The sequence below is a fragment of the Anabrus simplex genome, chromosome 10 (assembly GCF_040414725.1).
Source record: "Anabrus simplex isolate iqAnaSimp1 chromosome 10, ASM4041472v1, whole genome shotgun sequence".
In the NCBI taxonomy this organism is placed as follows: Eukaryota; Metazoa; Arthropoda; class Insecta; order Orthoptera; family Tettigoniidae; genus Anabrus; species Anabrus simplex.
In genome coordinates, this window is record NC_090274.1 from 71112143 (window position 1) to 71131658 (window position 19516).

Genomic DNA, 19516 nt, shown 5'->3' on the forward strand with positions numbered 1-19516 from the left:
ACATAAGTACCGGTATTTAAAAATTGAATTTTAGGCGCCTGCCCCTAAACTACAATTCCATACAGGGCGAATAGAATTGTTTATAACTTAGACTGTAGTTTCTTATTCCCCGATTCTATATACCAACTTTCATTAAATTCTGCTGACCCATTTTCTCGTGGCTCGGTGTTGATATGGACTTGGCAACAAAAATACAAATTCATGAATATCTGTATTATCAAAGCCGGTACGGTAACAATGTACAACAGAAATGATCGGTAACTGAACTCTATACAACTTTAGTTATGTAGTATTTATCGATAGGACCACTAATAATATAAATATTTCAGAATTAGATTTTAGGCCTTCCCCTAAACTACCATTTCACTCTGAGTAAAATGATTTATAGCGTAGATTGTAGAGGCTCACCCCCCCCCCCCCCGACTTCACATACTAATTTTCATTAAATTCTCTTCAGCCGTTTTCTCGTGATGCGTGTACATACATACATACAGACAGAGACAGAAATTACGGAAAAGAAAGAAGTGCATTTCCTTGTTACTATGAACATGACCGATACAGAAATACCATTCTTTTCAAATTCTAAGCAATGTACAGACAAAATTATATATTATATATATATGCAGAATTAATGTAATTCCCAATGGGGCAAAACTTGCATTTAGTCACAGGAATGTTAAAATTATGAAATATTTTATTTCTATTTGTTTTGGTCAGGGAAGTTAAGAACCTATGAAAAAGAAGTCAAACTTGCTCAAGACTATTCAAGGCAGAAGAGGAATTTAGAGTGCGGGCAGTTAGGGTTAAATGTCTGACAACTTTAAACTGAAGCAGTTTTGCATTCACAGACAAAAATCGGTCAAAAAGAAGGTTAACCATGGGCTCACCATTATCAGAAATAACAGCAAAACACATTCCTTAATAACAATGAAAACAATTTCTGGCGAGTTTTAAGAGGATCACTTGAATTTTCTACAGAAAAAGCATGTTAAATCAAGGAGACTACAAAACTGATCATTCACGAAAAAAAAACCTGTAATGTTATGTCTTATTGTTACCCTTATTTACTTGGATATTCTTTTCATGAAAATAATCAGTGTAACTAATAATAAGTCAAATGCTTGATATTTAACATGCTTTTTTATTTGAAAATTCAAGTTATCCATAAATTTCCCTGGTCAGTTGAAAAGAAGCTACAGATCTGGTTACAAATAGAGGAATATTGAAGCACTAAGAGGCTTGCAGACTGAATGCTCCTGAAAGACTAGTGTACAATGAAGATGCATGTATGAGAATGATCCATCATCCAGCAACCGTATTTCCTTTTCCTTATCTATGTACCTTCAAAAATTATTCAGTGGGGTTCAGCAAATAGCATAGGTCTTATCTGATAGCACAAAGGAACAAATTTGTTAGGGCGAACCCAACTATTTATTTGATTTTTTTTCAAAGAACAAAAGCTAGTTCTAGTGCAATACAGGTCTCTTGCTTAGATAGGAGCAGTTTAACAGAAGAGTTAGGCCCCGTTTCTTCAACTCTTAAATTTTTCTTAACAAATGTTAACTAACAATTGTTATTAATTTAACACTTCGTTTAAAAGTACCCTGTTTCACGAACATCCAACAATTTTTACGAAACAATTGTTAAAGACAAATTAACACATTTCCGTAAGATTTCTGAACGCGTTTGGCAGTGAGAGTCTTGTTTCTTTACATATAGCGCTCCTAGTGGCGTGTTGAAATAGTATTTTGTCACACAGACACATGGTTGACATTTTTATAGGAGACCGCTAAGAGAAACTTGTCAAGTAAGAGGCAACAACAGCGTTATGATGAATGTGAGACAAATGTTGTTATAGTTTTAATTTAAAATTGTGCTTAAAAAATGAAATAACGGACTGTTATATCACAATATTCTATATAGCCTATTCTTGCAGGAATGCAATCTAAGGTTCCTACATCACCAGGAAAATGTGATAATTGATGTTTTGAATGATTTTTGGGCATTCTTTTATTGCAGGGAAAATAATGTAGTGCCTTGTTAATGCTGCAATTGCAGCAAGAATTCTTTGTAGAATTCTACACACACTTTTCTTGCCCTCGTGAACATAGACGCCTACAATTAGGCCTTTTTCCTTTTAAAAAAAAATACTATTTGTTCGGGACGTCGACCTATGAAGATCTTTTGCCCCTACAATTAGGCCTACATGGAAAGTGTCGAGGTCAGATGTCATTACAAACCTCCGCTTTGGACGAAGTGGAGGTGATATAACACTAAAGGCGAACAAATTTTACTTAAACATGTCAGGTCCGTAACCTAATAACTTCTGAAAAATTGATGAAACCCCGATTCCAATGCAAGGCGTATGTATTTAGGAGTTGTGGCATAGTGGTCATCGTACTTGTCTGCGAGCGTCGTACACGTAAGTCCCAGTCTCGTTTCAGGGAGCATTATTTAAAAATTGGACAAAAATATTACGCAAATTGCAGTACCGGTACACTTTTCTACCTAAAATTAATATAGGTCTAAACGTTCTCACAGTTACTGCTGGATCTCTTCTTAATCTGTTTATCCTCTGGGTCGGTTTTTCCCCTTGGACTCAGCGAGGGATCCCACCTCTACCGCCTCAAGGGCAGTGTCCTGGAGATTCAGACTTTGGGTCGGGGGATACAATTGGGGAGAATGATCAGTACCCACCCCAGGTGGCCTTACCTGCTATGCTGAACAGGGGCCTTGTGGAGGGATGGAAAGAAGAATGGTGGGACAGGGAAGGAAGCGGCCAAGGCCTTAAGTTAGGTACCATCTTTGCATTTGCCTGGAGGAGAAGTGGGAACCCACGGAAAACCACTTCGAGGATGGCTGAGGTGGGAATCGAACCCTCTACTCAGTTGACCTCCCGAGGCTGAGTGGACCCCGTTCCAACCCTCATACCACTTTTCAAATTTCGTGGCAGAGCCAGGAATCGAACCTGGATCTCCGGGGGTGGCAGCTAATCACACTAACCACTACACCACAGAGGCGGACTATATTAATGTGAGGTAGGAAATCAAGTTCCATTGCAATTTGATCATTACTTTTATTTGCATTTTTACCTTCACATTCCCTGAAATAATTAAATTTGTATTTTAAAAAAGTAATCTAACGCGGGACTCGAACTCTCATCGTCGTGGCTCGTAGATAAGTAGGATGACCACTCGGCCACAGCTACACTTGACTAGTGTGCAACTTTTCAAGTATATACGCGGTGCTTTACAATCGGGAATTCTTAATTTTTTCGGAAATTATTAGGGTGCGGACCTAACAAGTTCAAGTTAAATGTGTTCGCATTTTAGTGTTCTATCCCCTCCACACGGTCCGAAGCGGATCCTGCCTCATGACATTTGTCCTCATTTATTTCGAAAACAAAACTGTACGGTATTGACCCAAACCCTTCTACACGAGTTACTGTTGAGTATCCCCCAGCAGGTACATTAAGCTAGTTGAAATCGATTGGACGCAGGGTCTGACCCATCCTTGTAAAATCTATAAGCAACTGCTGCACTGGAGAGACTGGTAAGTTGTAATCTGTTGGAAACTAACCTGTATCGTCTAGTAAGTACCTTGTTCAATATGGCTTTGGTAATTATAGATCTTTCTTCCGACAACTCTAAAAGGTCGTTATTTCTTAGTATGGGTTATCCTTTGCCTTCTTCAGTTTATAAATAGTCCTCATACAGCAGTAAAGCTTCAAACTTACGTCTTCTAAATGTCTCCATTTTGAAATTTTAGCCAACTGTTAAGAGGTTTAACACAGGGGTGCTGCTAGATTAATTTAACACAAGATGTAACAATTGTTAGAATTAACAATTCTTGATGAGAAGACCATTTTGTTAAATGATGTGTTAAGTCTCCTTAACAGCAGTGTTTACACTTAACATTCGTTGAAGAAACCGGGCATTAATCTTCAGCATAAAACATACAAAGTTGTAACTACAGTACAATGTGTAGTGTAGATCTCTCCTTGTTTTATTGCTGTCACTAAATGTATGCTAGTACAATTTATGTTAATAAAAGCACAAATCTGGAAAAAGCATGCTTTCTATTGAAAGCTCTATTTAAGGTAAACCCCAATTAAAGGTTAAAAATATCAGGTCCCTGTAAAACCGTTAAATAGGGGTTCTATTGTAGTTAAGCTTTGAAGAATTAGAGGTTGAAGTAAGAGGAAAAGAACCCTGAGAAAACAGCAATGAAACTGAAGGAGTAGCATACGGAGGGTTGCCCCAGTTAAGCTTGGTCGATTTTGACGTACCTTTTGTCCTAGATTCACAATTAAGTATTTATTATTTTCCACCTAGTCGATACAATGATTGCTTAAGGCAATTTAATAGTTAAAAGTGGTATCGACTAGGTGGAAAATAATAAATACTTAATTGTAAATCTATTGAAGTGCGATATGGATCATGAAAATGATTTTATGTAATCCTTTCGTCCTAGGCAATTCCTTTTCTCCAGACGCAGTTGTGCTCTGTGATAGCCACGGGCAATTTCCACTGTAGAGAACTTTGATGGCGTACAGGAAGAGTAATATTGTCCCATACCCCCTTGCACACTTTCCAAAGACCCTCAATAGTGGGGGACGTCTAGAAGAAAGCCAGAAATCCATCGGTGAGGAATCCGGTGATTTGACAGAGATGTCGCTAAATGGTATGACACGAACACCTGTCTAATTTTCTCTCATAGTAGGTGACTGATGATCTGGCAGTATGACTACTTTATCCATGTGGATCCAGACATTTGAAGTATACCCACCGTACAGTCGAGGGGTATCTTCATCAAAACAGGGGTCCAAGACATTTTTCTGGAAGTAGGTAGTATTGATCCCATTTTTTTGGCATTCTAAGGATTCTGAGCTAACCCTGGGTACAATATCCTGCCACTACCCTGAATATCCTAGCAAACTTTTCTTTGTTTTCCTTGACGAAGTTTGAGTGCCCTTTTTGGCCTTTTGGGTGATAGTTATTTACCCAGGCTTGTTGCTGTCAACAAAATAAACCAGAGCTTCATCCAAGGCAACAACCAACTGCCATTTATCTCGCGCTAGGTAGTTTTTGTATAATTTTCTAACATTAGTGAACCGTTCTTTAACGTGCCCTGCTTTCAAAGCATGTCCACGTGCCTTATGCCGCTTTACCAGGTTTAGATCATCTTTAATTATATGGTAGACTGTACATTTAGATGTGCTTGTGTGGCTGGCGAAGTGTCTGAGTTGGAGTTTCCTTCAGGACAGCAACCTTTACCTTTTTAATGATGCCCGGAGTCCTGGATGATCTAACTCCCTTCGGTGGCAGTCTTCTCGGAAGAAGTTGCTTCAGGAGGGAAACCATTCTGATGTAATTTTATCACATCGCATACAGAGTGTTGAGACTTCATTTTACACTGTTGTAAAATAGTTGATGAGAAATTAGCATTGGAAAGGCCAACAAAGTAGCCTTGCCGTATATCTGCAATTCGGCACGCCATGAGGCAATCTTATGACATGACCATATGATGTACTTTCACACTGATCAGGAAAAAAAAACAAAACCATGCAGCTGCTTCCAGGAGGGGCACGTGCGCTTAAGGTTGCGTCCTGTAGGCCTATTAACTGGGGCAACCCTCCGTATAAGATATGGGAAGATACAATGTACAATTTATTTGATTAAATTTATTTTTTTATTTTCAAAACAAAGCTAGTTATAGTGCAATACAGGTCTCTTGCTTAGATAGCAGGGGGAGTTTAACACACGAGTTAATCTTCAGCACAAACCATACAAAGTTGTACTTGCAGTACAATGTGTAGTGTAGATCTGTTTTATTGCCGTCACTAAATGTATGATAGTACAATTTATGTTAATAAAGGCAAAGAAATCTGGAAAAGGCATGCTTTCTATTGAAACCTTGATTTAAGCCTTCAAGTATTAACACATGTAAAGAGTATCTTGTGAAAACCTAGACCCAGATAGTGAATTAAATTAATCCCATCCCATCTACAGTAATAAGTCATATTGACAATTCTTTAAATAAAGACATCACTTCGTAACAGCAAGTGAAAACAAACATTAAACCTGTATATTCAAATGACAGCACATTTGAACACTTTCATGAGGTCCAGTAATAGTAGGAAACTCTGAAACCTTGACTGTATACAAAATTGAACAGAGCTGCTCCTTTACACGATCACTCTTAAGAACATTTCCTAAACAGCAAAAAATAACAGTACTGCAGAGCAAGAAACTACTGTTCTCTTATTCATGTTGGTTCAGATTTTCTCTGTTGTGTTGCAAATAAAAAACAGTATCTTCTAACTGAGCCAATCACCTCATTTTTCATTATAACTTTCAAACACAAGTTACAGCATTATTTCACAGTTCCCCTAAGAAAAGGAGTTAAATTATACTATATTCAGCTTGTTACTCACATTAGCTAACAAAGATGAACAGATATATTAAAGCTGAACTATTTGTGCATGAAATTCAACCATTCGTGAAACTTGGCTCGGTGTATATATATATTTACACTGCACAACACGCTAGTATTAAGTTCAACCTATAGTATTGTAAGTTGTAGTGTTAAGTACTGGGAAATACTTAAGCTGTGTGAATTTGTATAGGATGGATTTAGAATTTTAAAACTTAAACTATAGTATGTTGTGAAATTGCTTGTTGTACTCCAGTTGTTGAGAAGTTATGTTTTAAGTTTAATTTAATCACTTGTGTTCAGCTAGTAGTAAGCTCAACCTATAGTATTGTAAGCCATAATGTTGTACTTTGTTGGGTAATTATGTTACTACACTACTGTAAGTGACCACTGCCACCGGAATATTTCCCATTTGCGATGTATTTGTTAATAAAAGATGTATTTATGATTTGTCAGCTTGTCAAGATCAAAGATTTGCAGGGAGATTCCTGCGAGTAAATGCTGCTGGCCACACAAACAATTCATTTCAAGCCACAAGTAGCATTCAGTCTAAGAATGCTAACTGATATAGGTTTCTCAGCAAAGAAACATCAGGCAACAGGAATCGTTTAGAGAGTCCCCTCAGAAAATCAGACACCTTTCACGACAAAATAAGACTTTATTATGACTGAGCAAAGATCTGCTAGACTGTTACTGTCAAACAGGGTACTTGAGACGCAGTGTAACTTTGGACATTGGTACAGAGATCTGAAAGTCCAACCACTGTACATTTGTTTCTTGAAATGGTAACTGACTTAACATTTGTGTTTTCTACACACCTTACCAAACCACACAACCTAACACCCTGAAGAAACAACGTTGGCAGTAACTAGAAGCGTCACATGTGGGGAAACCATAAAAGAGGGAACTTTTAGCATAACTGCCGAGCCGAGTGGCTCAGATGGTTGAAGCGCTGGCCATCCTGGCTCAGTCCGGTGATATTTGAAAGTGCTCAGAGACTCAGCCTCGTGTTGGTAGATTTACTGGCATGTAAAAGTACCCTTGTAGGACAACATTCCAGCACCTCGAAGTTGCCGAAAACTGTTAAAATGTAGTTCGTGGGCAATAGAAACAAGATCACCACCATCGTAGAGGATGTTTTGTACATTATATCTGCTCCCAATGAAGTTTGTATGAAAGACAGATCTAGTTTTAGATTTTATAAATCCCATTTGGTAAATGGCTGAAATCAATCTTTGTAAGACAAGGAACAACGGTTGGTTATATTAACATCCCGTAGTAGTTGAGGCACAAATGTCAGTTGAGCTCATGTACAGCGAGGAAAATATGCTAAAATATATGTAAGAATATGAAGTGATGGTTATTATTTGACTTAGCATGTACAACTATGGTCAGCAGTGTGAAACAAAGCCATGTCCTAAGTTACTCCACTTGAGGGTCTAACTTTGGACACCCTTCTTTTGTAACTTCTCAAGCATAACATGAAGTCACTCAAATGTTCCATATATATTTAATGCAGTCTCATTAAGAGTTTGTTGCCAATAACTTTATTTTATCTTTCAAACTGTGAGATTTGTTGGTAGTTTAATTTTAAAAGTGTCCAAAGTTACAGTTAAACAGTAAAGTTAAAATCCGGGTCATCGGCCCCTCATAATGGTACTTATCGCTAGGAAAGTAGAACCATGGTATTTGTCATGTTGCAGTATTAAATCAGAAGTAGCGTAGACTCGCAGTATTCCACACATTATGGTAATACTCTGAGGTAATGTAATCCACACATGTAACAGAGACCTATGGTGTTTCGCACAGTGTCGCTATTTACAGGCAGCACAAACCTAAGGTGTTCACATAAGTGGACTAACCACAGGGACTCACGCTATACCATGGTGTTCCTCACATAGTGGGTACTAATCATAGGCAAGGAAGAACCGTAGTGTCTCACATAGTGGTACGAATCACAGGTACTGTAAAATGAATCCTGAGCACACACTGTTGCTAATAATCACAAACCTACTGTGTACTTAACACAGTGGTACTACGCACAAGTAAAAGCGACCCATGGTGTTCCCTGCGAGATGGTACTAATTACAAGCAGTATCATGGTTCTAATTTTATCATCCCTTGGTAGCCCCTTTTAGTTGCCTCTTACGACAGGCAGGGGGTACCGTGGGTGTATTCAGTGTCTGCGTCCCCCACCTACAGGGGGTTGTGTGTTTGGTCCGCGAGGGCTATTTTATTTCCCTCAAGTCCGCTGGCAAGTCTGTTAGGACCCCCCTATCTGCCACCTGGGACGCGCCACGTGGGAGTATCACCTCTCCTCCGCTACGCCAGCATAGTAGGTTTGTGGGGAAATATGAAAAATATCCACCGTGAAATGTTAACTACCAGAGATGGATAATTTTAAAAGGAGGCAGCAAAAATGTCCTGACGACCTCCTTACACAGCTGGTAAGTAAAACCTGAAAGTGTCAAGGAAACACACTAGTTGTGTCAGCACCATTCCATGATACCCGCAAACTGGGAGCATCCCTTAGTTCAAGTTCATTGGATCCTTCCAATTCTCATGCATCGGCCATCCAATAAGAATCAGCTAAAATGCTCAATAGGAGAACAGGGATTCAGTCCTCAGGGGCACAATTACAACTCTTGCCCCTGTACACCTACAATTACATTACACAAATTCTGAACATATTCCATTGATTTATAAATTTCAAGTAATTGGTAAGGTCAAAATTGACCCTTCGAGACAAGATTTTTCTAACATTATAAGCAAGTGGAAATTAATTAAATCCTACTTAGAATGCGTCTCAGAGGAGAGATGTGTTCATCCATTAAGACTTCTAGGAACCCACCATCCTGCCCCCAGAAGTACATTTACTTTTACAACCCAATGAAGAGCATTACACCCCATTTTCATTGCTGAAGTAGCTACTTGCATTCCTACTGGCCAACAGTTTAGAGAGGTTGGCAGCATTGTGCACTGCACGAGAAGGGTGTGAGAAGTAAACAAATGACAGTCGTTCCGCATGTGTGAAAGTCTCGTCTCGAGGAAGCAAGTATTCACACTCCTTAAATTATACTTACTGGCAGGCTAAATAAACTGAAATTATTTTCAGTGAATTTATTTTTTATCACAAGAAAAAAAAACTTTCCTGCAGGATCGAAAAAAATTACAAGAGTATGTGCATTTAGTACAATTACAAAATTTCTACATTCCTAATAAACTGTCAATACAATGTACAAAAACAAGCTAATTGCCCATACATTAAGAGACTAAAAAAAAAAAAAAAAATTGATAGCATGTACCAGCTGTATGCAGAATTACCTGGCCTAAAATTATCCCTCTGTACTGAAAGAGGAACAAGAGAGTTAACGAGTTTTACAAATTAAATTTTACTCACCAAAACGTCGTAACATATTTCCCTTAGTTCTTTCTCGACTTTTTCTCTGTACTCTTTGGCCATTTGTTGTTTCCTCTCAGAACCTTCCGTTTTCTGTTCGATTGATGAAATGACCCGCCAGGACGATCGTCGGGCCCCCACCACATTCTTGTACGCTACAGAGAGCAGGTTCCTCTCCTCGTTTGACAGTTCCACGCCGGTTTCTGTGACGGCCTTCATCGCGGCGGCCATGTCATCGTAACGCTCGGCCTGCTCCGCCAGCTTCGCCCTCTGCACCAGCTCTTCCTTGTCCACAGACATTTGTGTGAGGTGGGTAATGTGGAGTTGCTGCAACCACACAAGCAACGACAGCCCGTTCATTCTCACACTCAAACTGAAGTTCATATAAAACTATCACACCAAGTTCACATGTTTACCAAGTCAAAGGTAATATTTACAACAAAGTCCAAAGGGCACGAACACACAATTCATGTCTCAATCATATCAGTGCCTTACAATTCATTATCCAACATACCTACAGGATTGTTCTCAAACGCTATTATAGTACCGAGACAAGTCTCGTCTCTGTTCCGCGGAATGAGAACAGATCCCGAAATATTAGATAGACGAGTACATTAAAAGGCTATTTTAAATGACAGCTTCTCAGAATGAAGACCTGATACGTAATAAACACTGAAGTATGTGTTCGACTTAACCACAAAAAAACATCAGTCCCATGTACAAGAGCGAGTGAAAAAAATGTAGACAAACTTCGTGAATGGAAGTGCGATTAATTGTATTATTTAGGCCCAAGATTACGATAAGGTAACAAAATTAATAGTACAAGCCCGAGATTTTCCATTTGCGTAAATAGTCTAGGAAAAATACTTATATCGTTTACGGAGTACAATAGTGTTCTAATTAGCGTACAATACCATACCTACTACGCATGATGAGAATATTGAACACGCTATTGTATTGCAGACGTGACTGCAATGCCAACTTTCGTAGCATTACTGAAACCACCATCGCAATTGTAAAATGAAACTTAACAAGCAATGACAGTAGTAAAATAACGAAAACCATCAAGCAATGAAAGTAGACTACTACCCCCACCCACCCACCCCCCTCACATTTCTAAAAGCAACGACATTTATAAAACATACAAGTTATTTACATCTGCATTCAAAGTGAAGTATCACCCAAGAACTTTTACACGTGAAAATGTAGCTTATACATCATAAAAATTAATGGAGACATTTTCTCTAGTGACCTTTGGGTAGAATATTGGCAGAATGTCGAAAGCGAACTTCGAAAGCTACACCCAAAATACACCTTGTATCTTCTAAGTACTAAATACGATAATTCAACTGAAATATCACAAACAAAATCGGAGACATTTCTTATCTGTGCACAACAGTACCAACTAAACATCCACATGCCAACTAGATTGGAAAACCAGCTAAAAAGCAATGCCAAAAATTCACTTCTTTAAGGAGGCCTACATTTTAATAACTGATATTTTTGCCTAACTAAAATATGACAAAGAATTCGCTCCATTATTACATAACGCTGGTTATGCTGTATTTGCAGTACTCTTTTTCGTGAAAGGGTGTAGGCGTATTAAATATATATATAAACTGAACTAACCCGGTTACTGAATACAGCAGTGATTTATATTCAATTACTTGGTATGTCACGCGTAAGATAAGTTGTTCAACATTGATGGTATAGTCAACCTCCCTCCAGGAATTGTGATCAATACTCCATCTAGAAAATGTGACGTCACAAGACAGCCGGGGACTCGCCGGATATTCCACGACCGCACAAAACTCCGGTCTGCCCTACATGCCAAGTTGAACGGCCTACTAAGTTACGTCCTCTGGAATCATGTTCATATCCTCGCTGCGTCATTCTGCAGTCAATGCAACGCAAGTATCCACCTACTGATAATGGCAATGCTCCTATGCCTAACCCAGAAGTCCCACATTTCTAAATCTCATTGGAAATTCACAAAAAATGTCACTGAAGACGAAGTTTCACAGTAAAACAAGAGGGTATGAATTTGCGATCAATACCGGAGGTGCTACACTACACACCCTTTTGCAGATGCACGACGCGCCACAGACGACTGTGGAGAAAGAAAACCTAAGAGTATCGAAAATTATGAAGAGTTATTTCCTCGGAAAAGTTGCTGTCAAAACAACTATCAAAAATATTTCCAATTCAAGGACAATTACCTAGAAGACTTCATATCTAAAGCTGTAAATGAATCGTTCGAAAAAACTTTTACAGTAGGCACAAATAAATGACTGTTCAAAAATATAAATCAACGACAACGGTAGAGAAAATTGCGCAGTGATGAAATATGACGCATGTCAGCTCTACCTAGCACAAGTACTCCGACATGGAGTAACTTCAAGAGGCGCCGGCCTGTCTAGACTATGGCAGTATAGCAGGTCAAACTGCAGTGGGCAAAAAAAAGCAGGTTACACTTCTAGAAGCTCTCAAATAATGCAAGGCTGAATTGTCTGTCATCTTCAAGTTTTAACTCAAAATTAGGACACGAAAATACTATTCCGTCCAGTTCATATATGCCATTAGCCATAACCCCACTGTTAAAATCAGTTCTTTCATGTCCTTATAGAAGCAAAGAGTCTATGCACATTTTGTTGCTAACCGGAGTGGGTGGGGTCTCGTGTGAGAACAAAACGAGGGCATGCAAAAGGCAATCTAACAAGAAAGCACAAAGAAACAACTAGCACCGCCTTAGTATGCTATAAGAATTATAATATACAATAATTCCAAACATAACACACAATTTACAAACTTGAATGTATGAAAATCACCGATTGCTGGTAACTTACTATTAACTAAAAAAAGTCAAGTCTTTCCTGTATAAGTTCTTTTGCTATTCGCTGCAAAAGCTTGTAATTTATATTACAGTCTATCACACACAAGTATTACTACACACACACAGCAATGAGCAGACTACATCTGTTCTTGGACTCGTCCACGATGCGACGTAGAAAGAGACTGAAAGGCAACTCCCCGGGAAGTTGCGGCCAAAAGCGTAGCTGGCTCACAGCAGTATATCGATCTGCCACCAGGCAGCACCACAGTAACCCCCTCTTCTTGGCAGACACGCGCGAAAATCAATACTACCAACCTTATAGTACACGAACACTGGAACCCTCCCAAATTGACTGCGGCGAAAACTCCTCCCATACGTAAAAATGCAATACATCTTGCTTTCATAAAATGGTAATACACATTAAGAACACCTATCCTATGGGACGCACCTTTCGTTTTTCCTTACAGAGGAATATCAAGCCAAGACCAGTAACTCATTAGCATATACACTAAATACATAGTACCTTCCTTCAAAGAATAAAAAATCGCCGTACTATAACGCGCCCAATACCTACCATGATAAACCTGCAAATTATGAACAGTTTCCCACTCTACAAATTTTATCGTAATACACATTAAGAACACTTATCCTATGGGACGCACCTTTCCTTTTTACTTACAGAGGAATATCAAGCCAAGACCAGTAACTCATTAGCATATACACCAAATACATAGTACCTTCCTTCAAAGAATAAAACATCGCCGTACTATAACGCGCCCAATACCTACCAGGATAAACCTGCAAATTGGAGTTGAAATGAAATGACGTATGGCTTTTAGTGCCGAGAGTGTCCGAGGACATGTGCAGGTCTTTAGATTTGACGCCCGTAGGCGAACTGCGCCTCGTGATGAGGATGAAATGATGAAGACGACACATACACCCAACCCCGTGCCAGCGAAATTAACCAATGATGGTTAAAATTCCCGACCCTGCTGGGAATCGAACCCGGGACCCCTGTGACCAAAGGCCAGCACGCTAAACACTTAGCCATGGAGCCGGACACTAAATAAGTTAAGAAAGCCCGACCGTAACTCGGAAGGATGGTGGTGGTGGGGATTGTTTTAAGAGGAAGTACAACTGGGCAACCATCCTCTAAATAACAGTAATCAGAGAGAAAAAATTGAAGGGATCAGTTCGAAAAATGAAGGTATCGGCTAAAGGAAGACAAGGGTCACGAACGGCGTGAAAATGAAAGACTCCCTTGGCATGCATACGAAATACCGTCGGGGTCGGAAAAGAACAAGTTGACCAAGGGAGGTCGATAAGAATAGATGAAAGTGAGGAGCTAGGCACAAGTGGAAGCAATGCCGGGACTCAACTAAGGGCCCCGTGGTCGCTAACCCACGCTCCAAAGTTCAAAGCCCCTGGGACCCCTATTAGTCGCATCTTAGACAGGCGGGGGTTACCGCGGGTGTTATTCTACCGTCCCCACCCACAGGGGGGTAACTCGAAAGGAAAAATCCATTATTTCATAATGTTGAAGTATCATAAAATGTAGCTTGCCAGTCAGCAGGCCCAAACTGTTACTGCTAAAAAGCATCACTAATTATGGAAAGGAACCAACTTTCAGCTGTAAGAAACGTTAAAAAATACAACTGGTGTTATGAGAAGAATAAATACATACGCTGCAACAAATCAGACACTAGCAAAAGGACGAGATTAAAAAGCTATGGTAGGTTAAGTGGGCACAGAAACCTATGTGTAATTCATTTAATATAGCAATATCTGGTCAGGATTATGACTAGACAAGGTTATCCCAAAACGATTTTTTTTTTAAATCTCCCATTATTGATCCGAGGATAGGAATCTCTAAGAAGACCAATGCGGTCGGTAACAATACTCTTAACAGCAAACTAGCGGTCTACCATGAACTTCAAACTGAAACAAAAAGTACCAGGCATGAAGTTGCATACGAACTGAGCGCCGGAATCTACAAATTGAATGTTTCCTAAACAAAACTAATCTAAAGTATAGAACACAGTTCTGAATATAAAGTATCGAAAAGTCAATGTTTTCTTAATCTTTTAAAATATAACAAAAAATTGCTTGTACTGCTGGATAATCCAGTCACTGAGTTTTATTGACTTTCATGATTTAGGCGTATGTGCCGCTGCTCTTCCGAAATATCAGAGTTGGTAGGTCTCTGTACGCAATATTCCAATGGAAACTAATACTCCGGCTGCTGCATGAAACCCCTGTAGGATAAACTGTTTTGTGCCTTACTGTTTGACAATGAACGTTTCAGGGTTCTGCGATTTCTGTCGGTCAACATTTTAGATCGCTCAGAATATTCACCATTGACACAATGCCCATCCACCTTTTACTTATTCAGGACGGATGCTACTACTGATTTAAGCCTGTTTAAGTTCATTGCAATCGCACTGCTAACAGCCCACCGAGGTGCCAGCCCACAATCCCCTTATGAAAGTCCAAAAGGTCTGTACCTTGTGGCATCTTGTCAACTGGTTCTAATAAGTTCTGAAGGATATCTCAGCCACACAAGTCAACTGACGTACAAATTTACCAACCATTGCGTGTTCTGGTCTTTTGTGTACAGCAGTATCAGAACCAGGCAGGGGCTTGGTGATCGTCGCAGCAAGCTTTCATGCTGAAAGCCCTTGGGCGGTCGCCCTTACTTAGTCGCTTCTTTGTACAAGCAGAAATTGTAGATTCATTCTAATCCTCGCCCCCGCAACTGCAATACAATAATTAGAAAAATATCAGATCAGATAAGAGAAGATAACAGCAAAACACACGCAGTTTGTAGTTTGGCAGACTAGTGTTAGACATATTTGGAGTGGGGTCTTGCAGTGCTGATTTCTGTCTGAAGGTATATCTGTACCCAGTTTTACGAACTGTATCATTAACTGAAGATTAGTACACTAAGGTTAAGGATAACTTCAAGTACAAGTCTGAACTACAGTGGCCTAGTCAAAGATGTGTTATCTTCTGTATTTATAAAAGACCATTCATCTCACATAACCCCACCAGTGAATCCTGTTCGTGCGTACTTCATCTATAGAGTTAATTTCTTAAATTAGCCTTCGTCTCCCAAATCAGAGTACCCTTCTGCCACTGTTTCCACATGTTTGTACTGCGATCATTTTCGGTACTTTCATGTCACATAAATAAGATATCCTGAGTCCAATCACTTTCAATCCCGTGCAGCAAAGTTGGTCTGAAACCACAGGTGTACAGATATTTTGGCCGGGGTGCTTACACCTTTCTTACGGAATATTGTTGGTCACAACTGCCAGCTCAATACATTCGCTTAGCTGCACGTTGATTCAATATTTCTTTAATACCATCCTGGGAGAATACACATCCTGAATACTTGAAATGATCTACTCGTTCCAGTTTCGTATTCCCAACCTGACATCAATTCTCTTAGATTTCTTCCCAACCGCGAGATAGCAGACTTTCGGCCCAGTTTGCCATTAAGACGAAATCGTCGGCATGAGCCAAGCAGGATTCCTAATACTCCCATAGGTCTATGGCTGATTTAAAAGATTCTGAGCTCGGCAAAATCTGTGAAGCAGAATGTCTACCAAACGTGCACAGTCGCAGTGAGAAATCTTTTAACGACCACCGGTTTATTGTCTAGTCCTAGCCGTCCGAGCACAAAGACGGCCATGACTGTTCAGGACCACATACTAGGCCACTGAGCCGTTGCCCATGGTTCACTAACTAGAACGTGAATACAGTAACCCACACCACGAACCAAACGGAAATTTGGACAAAATCCTGAAGTTTACATTGCAGGGCATCTTCCTAACATTGATATTCTTAACTTCATTCTTAATCTACACTGGGTGGGGAGAGAAAAGAGAGGGAGAGAGAGATTAGCGTAGAGGCTTAGTTGCCGGCTTTCAACGTGGACGGCCGAAGTTCGAATCTGTCACTATAGGATGGGAATTTTCACATTAATTACGTGGCGTAGGAAGAGTAACCAGTCGTAAACCCAGGGCCAAAATCAAAATGAGCCTGGGGGGCTCCAGCGATCCTGCACAAATCTGGGATAAGCTGAAAAATGTTCTGTTCTAAAACTACACACATTACAAACATATGCTCGACATACAGTTAATGAAAGCCTTTCTAAGTAAGTTATTTATACCTCTATTCTCAGCAGTTCATACACGTTTTGGTCTGAATTGTTAATCCAACTGCCTCGTAAATCTACGACCATGTCCGCCTATATCACATGAAAACAGAGCAAGATGAGGATAATTCAGTCTGTAATTCGCTACGTTCTTGCAGACTGCAGTATATATATATAAACACACTTCACTAGTCTTCTTGAACCCATTTTTCTCACTATAACTTCCACTCGGGGCAAATATCAGCCCAGTGAAATTTCAGGCTAATTAAGGTATGTTTATAAAACGAAGTCGCAGAAATATGCCAAACTCACTTGAATCCTGCCCAGCTAATGCAAGAGCTTCAATATCATTAACAGAATGAATGACTGCGCCATTGACCCACGTACAGTAACTACCCGCCTGGTGGCCATGATCGTTAAGGCGTGAAATCTATATAGTCTGACACCGTAGTTGGGCGATTCTAGTCCCGTCGGTAAGGAAAAAATCAGAATGTTGGCCGGCAGGGTAGGGAATGTGGCTGTTTCTAATCATTAGACCGCGCGCCAAAAGCCTGGATTAAATTCCAAACCTTTTCACAGTGCTCATATGGAGTGAGGGCATATGCTGTTGACGGTGATTCGTTCATCGGATGGAGACAAAGTCATGAAGACCCCTTGGTGCTATTCGACAGGAGTAGGTTATATACCGGCATGGGGATTCAGCCTCTCCCTACTATCATTTGTCAGGTCATTCATGTCATGTACGGCTCCATGGCTAAGTGGTTAGCAAGCTGGCCTTTGGTCCACGGGGGTCCCGAGTTCGATTCCTGGTCAGGTAGGGAATTTTAACTTCCGTTAGTTCCTATGGCTCGGGGGGCTGGGTGTTTGTGATTTCTTCAGCATTTAGGGCCTCATCCTCACACACGCGCAGGTCGCCTATATGAAGACAACTCGAAAGACCTGCTACCAGGCCTCTCCGGAGGACATACGCCATTATTATTTCATCTCGTTAACTCCTCTGATGAGATTGCCGTCAGGAAGGTCATCCGGTCGTAAAAACTATCTACCAATATTAATCTCAGGAACTTGACATGGGTTGGACATACATACCCATGTACAGTCATTATTTCGAAACAAGAAATAAACTTTCACGGCGGTCTAATTAGTCTATATAAGTGCCTTGTAATATCTCAAAAAGAGATCGGTACATTTCACCTTGCCATTTCTACGTAGGGTTTCAACTGGTCTGCATAAAATGTAAAGTGATAAATATGCATACATGTAAATAAGTAAATGTGAAGCTCAACTAGAACGTATGGTAGAGATGCCAAGATGCCAGGGAAATACGAACTATCAAGATGAAAATACCCTTTAATAATAACTACTAGTTTTCTTCCGGAGCCCTGTCATGATTTCTCTTTAGCTCTACTTCATGCAAGTTCCTTCTCATAACCTTTTCCCTCACATTCCTATCAGTGTTCCATTCAATCCCATAACCGGTCGCATAGCAAGATTAAGCTGCCTCTCCTACATCCAACAACTATTTCAAATCAATGACATACGGAATTTACTGGTTGGGTAGGCTTAGAACAGAGTACAAAAAAATGTCCCAATTTATACGCTTTAATGTTACAATGATTACGATATCGCGAGGATTCACACTATATGTTTACAAAGACTTAGTTCTGTCGTTTCTGGTACTTACAATTCAACTGAATAAACTAGCTGATTTGCGCTTTCACGGCCCGGAATAGTAAGCAAGTAATATTTGAGTCCATATTAAGTGGAAAAACAAAAAAACCTCACCGAAAATTGACGTTTCACAGGTACGTACGATACAATTACTTCACAATTTTGCTTTACGTCGCACCGACATAGGTCTTATGGCGACTATGGGATAAGAGTGGGAAGGAAGCGGCCATGACCTTAAGGTACAGCCCTAGTATTTGATGTGAAAATGGGACACCACGGAAAACCATCTTTAGGGCTGTCGACAGTGAGGTTCGAAACTACTATCTCCCAGATGCAAGTTCACAGCTGCGCGCCCCTAACCGCACGGCCAACTCGACTGGTCAATTACATTTTCTAATGTTCATAAATGAGCATTAGTAAAGGAACACGATCGACAGTTCCACGTACTACCCAAGAAAGTGACATTTGCAATAAAGTATGTTGGGCTTAAACCAAAGTTTATTTGCCATTTACTGAAGAGAAATGAACATGCCTAGGAATTTTAGATTGCACTATTCCTTGAGTTTACGAATACAACCAGTATGACTGCATATAGACACAAAGAGCATTGTACCGGGCGAGTTAGCTGTGCGGTTAGGGTCGCGCAGCTGTGAGCTTTCATCCGGGAGATAGGTTCGAATACCACTGTCGGTAGCCTTGAAGATGGTTTTCCGTGGTTTCCTCTCACCAGGCAATTGCTGGGGTTGTACCTTAATTAAGGCTAGAGCCGCTTCCTTCCCACTCCTACCACTTTCCTACCCCATCGTCGCCATAAGACCTGTCTGTGTCGGTGCGACGTAAAGCCACTAGCATAAAACATCGTACTCACCCACAGAGCAACACTCCTAGTTTTTAGTTCTCTCGTGATTGAGCGTCTCATTACACAGATAAAAATATCTGTTTTTCATATCGATAGCGTGTATGGCGATGACAATTTAATCAAACCTAGGTTTTCGCGCCCTTTACGTAAGGTATAACC

At 40.1% G+C, this 19516-nt stretch overlaps 1 protein-coding gene across 3 annotated transcripts in view; it reads right to left on the reverse strand.

Annotated features, from left to right (window-relative positions):
• The window catches only part of 14-3-3zeta (tyrosine 3-monooxygenase/tryptophan 5-monooxygenase activation protein zeta), a 200880-nt gene that overhangs the window by 96792 nt on the left and 84572 nt on the right, over window positions 1–19516 (reverse strand). For 2 of the 3 annotated variants that reach the window (XM_067154176.2, XM_067154175.2), the window contains one exon: window positions 9836–10162. In XM_067154176.2, the coding sequence (XP_067010277.1) occupies window positions 9836–10135 (300 nt within the window). In that variant the 5' untranslated portion in view covers window positions 10136–10162. Of the gene's footprint in view, window positions 1–9835; window positions 10163–12681; window positions 12869–19516 lie in introns of those variants that run through there. The other variant, XM_067154177.2, reaches the window with a different exon arrangement.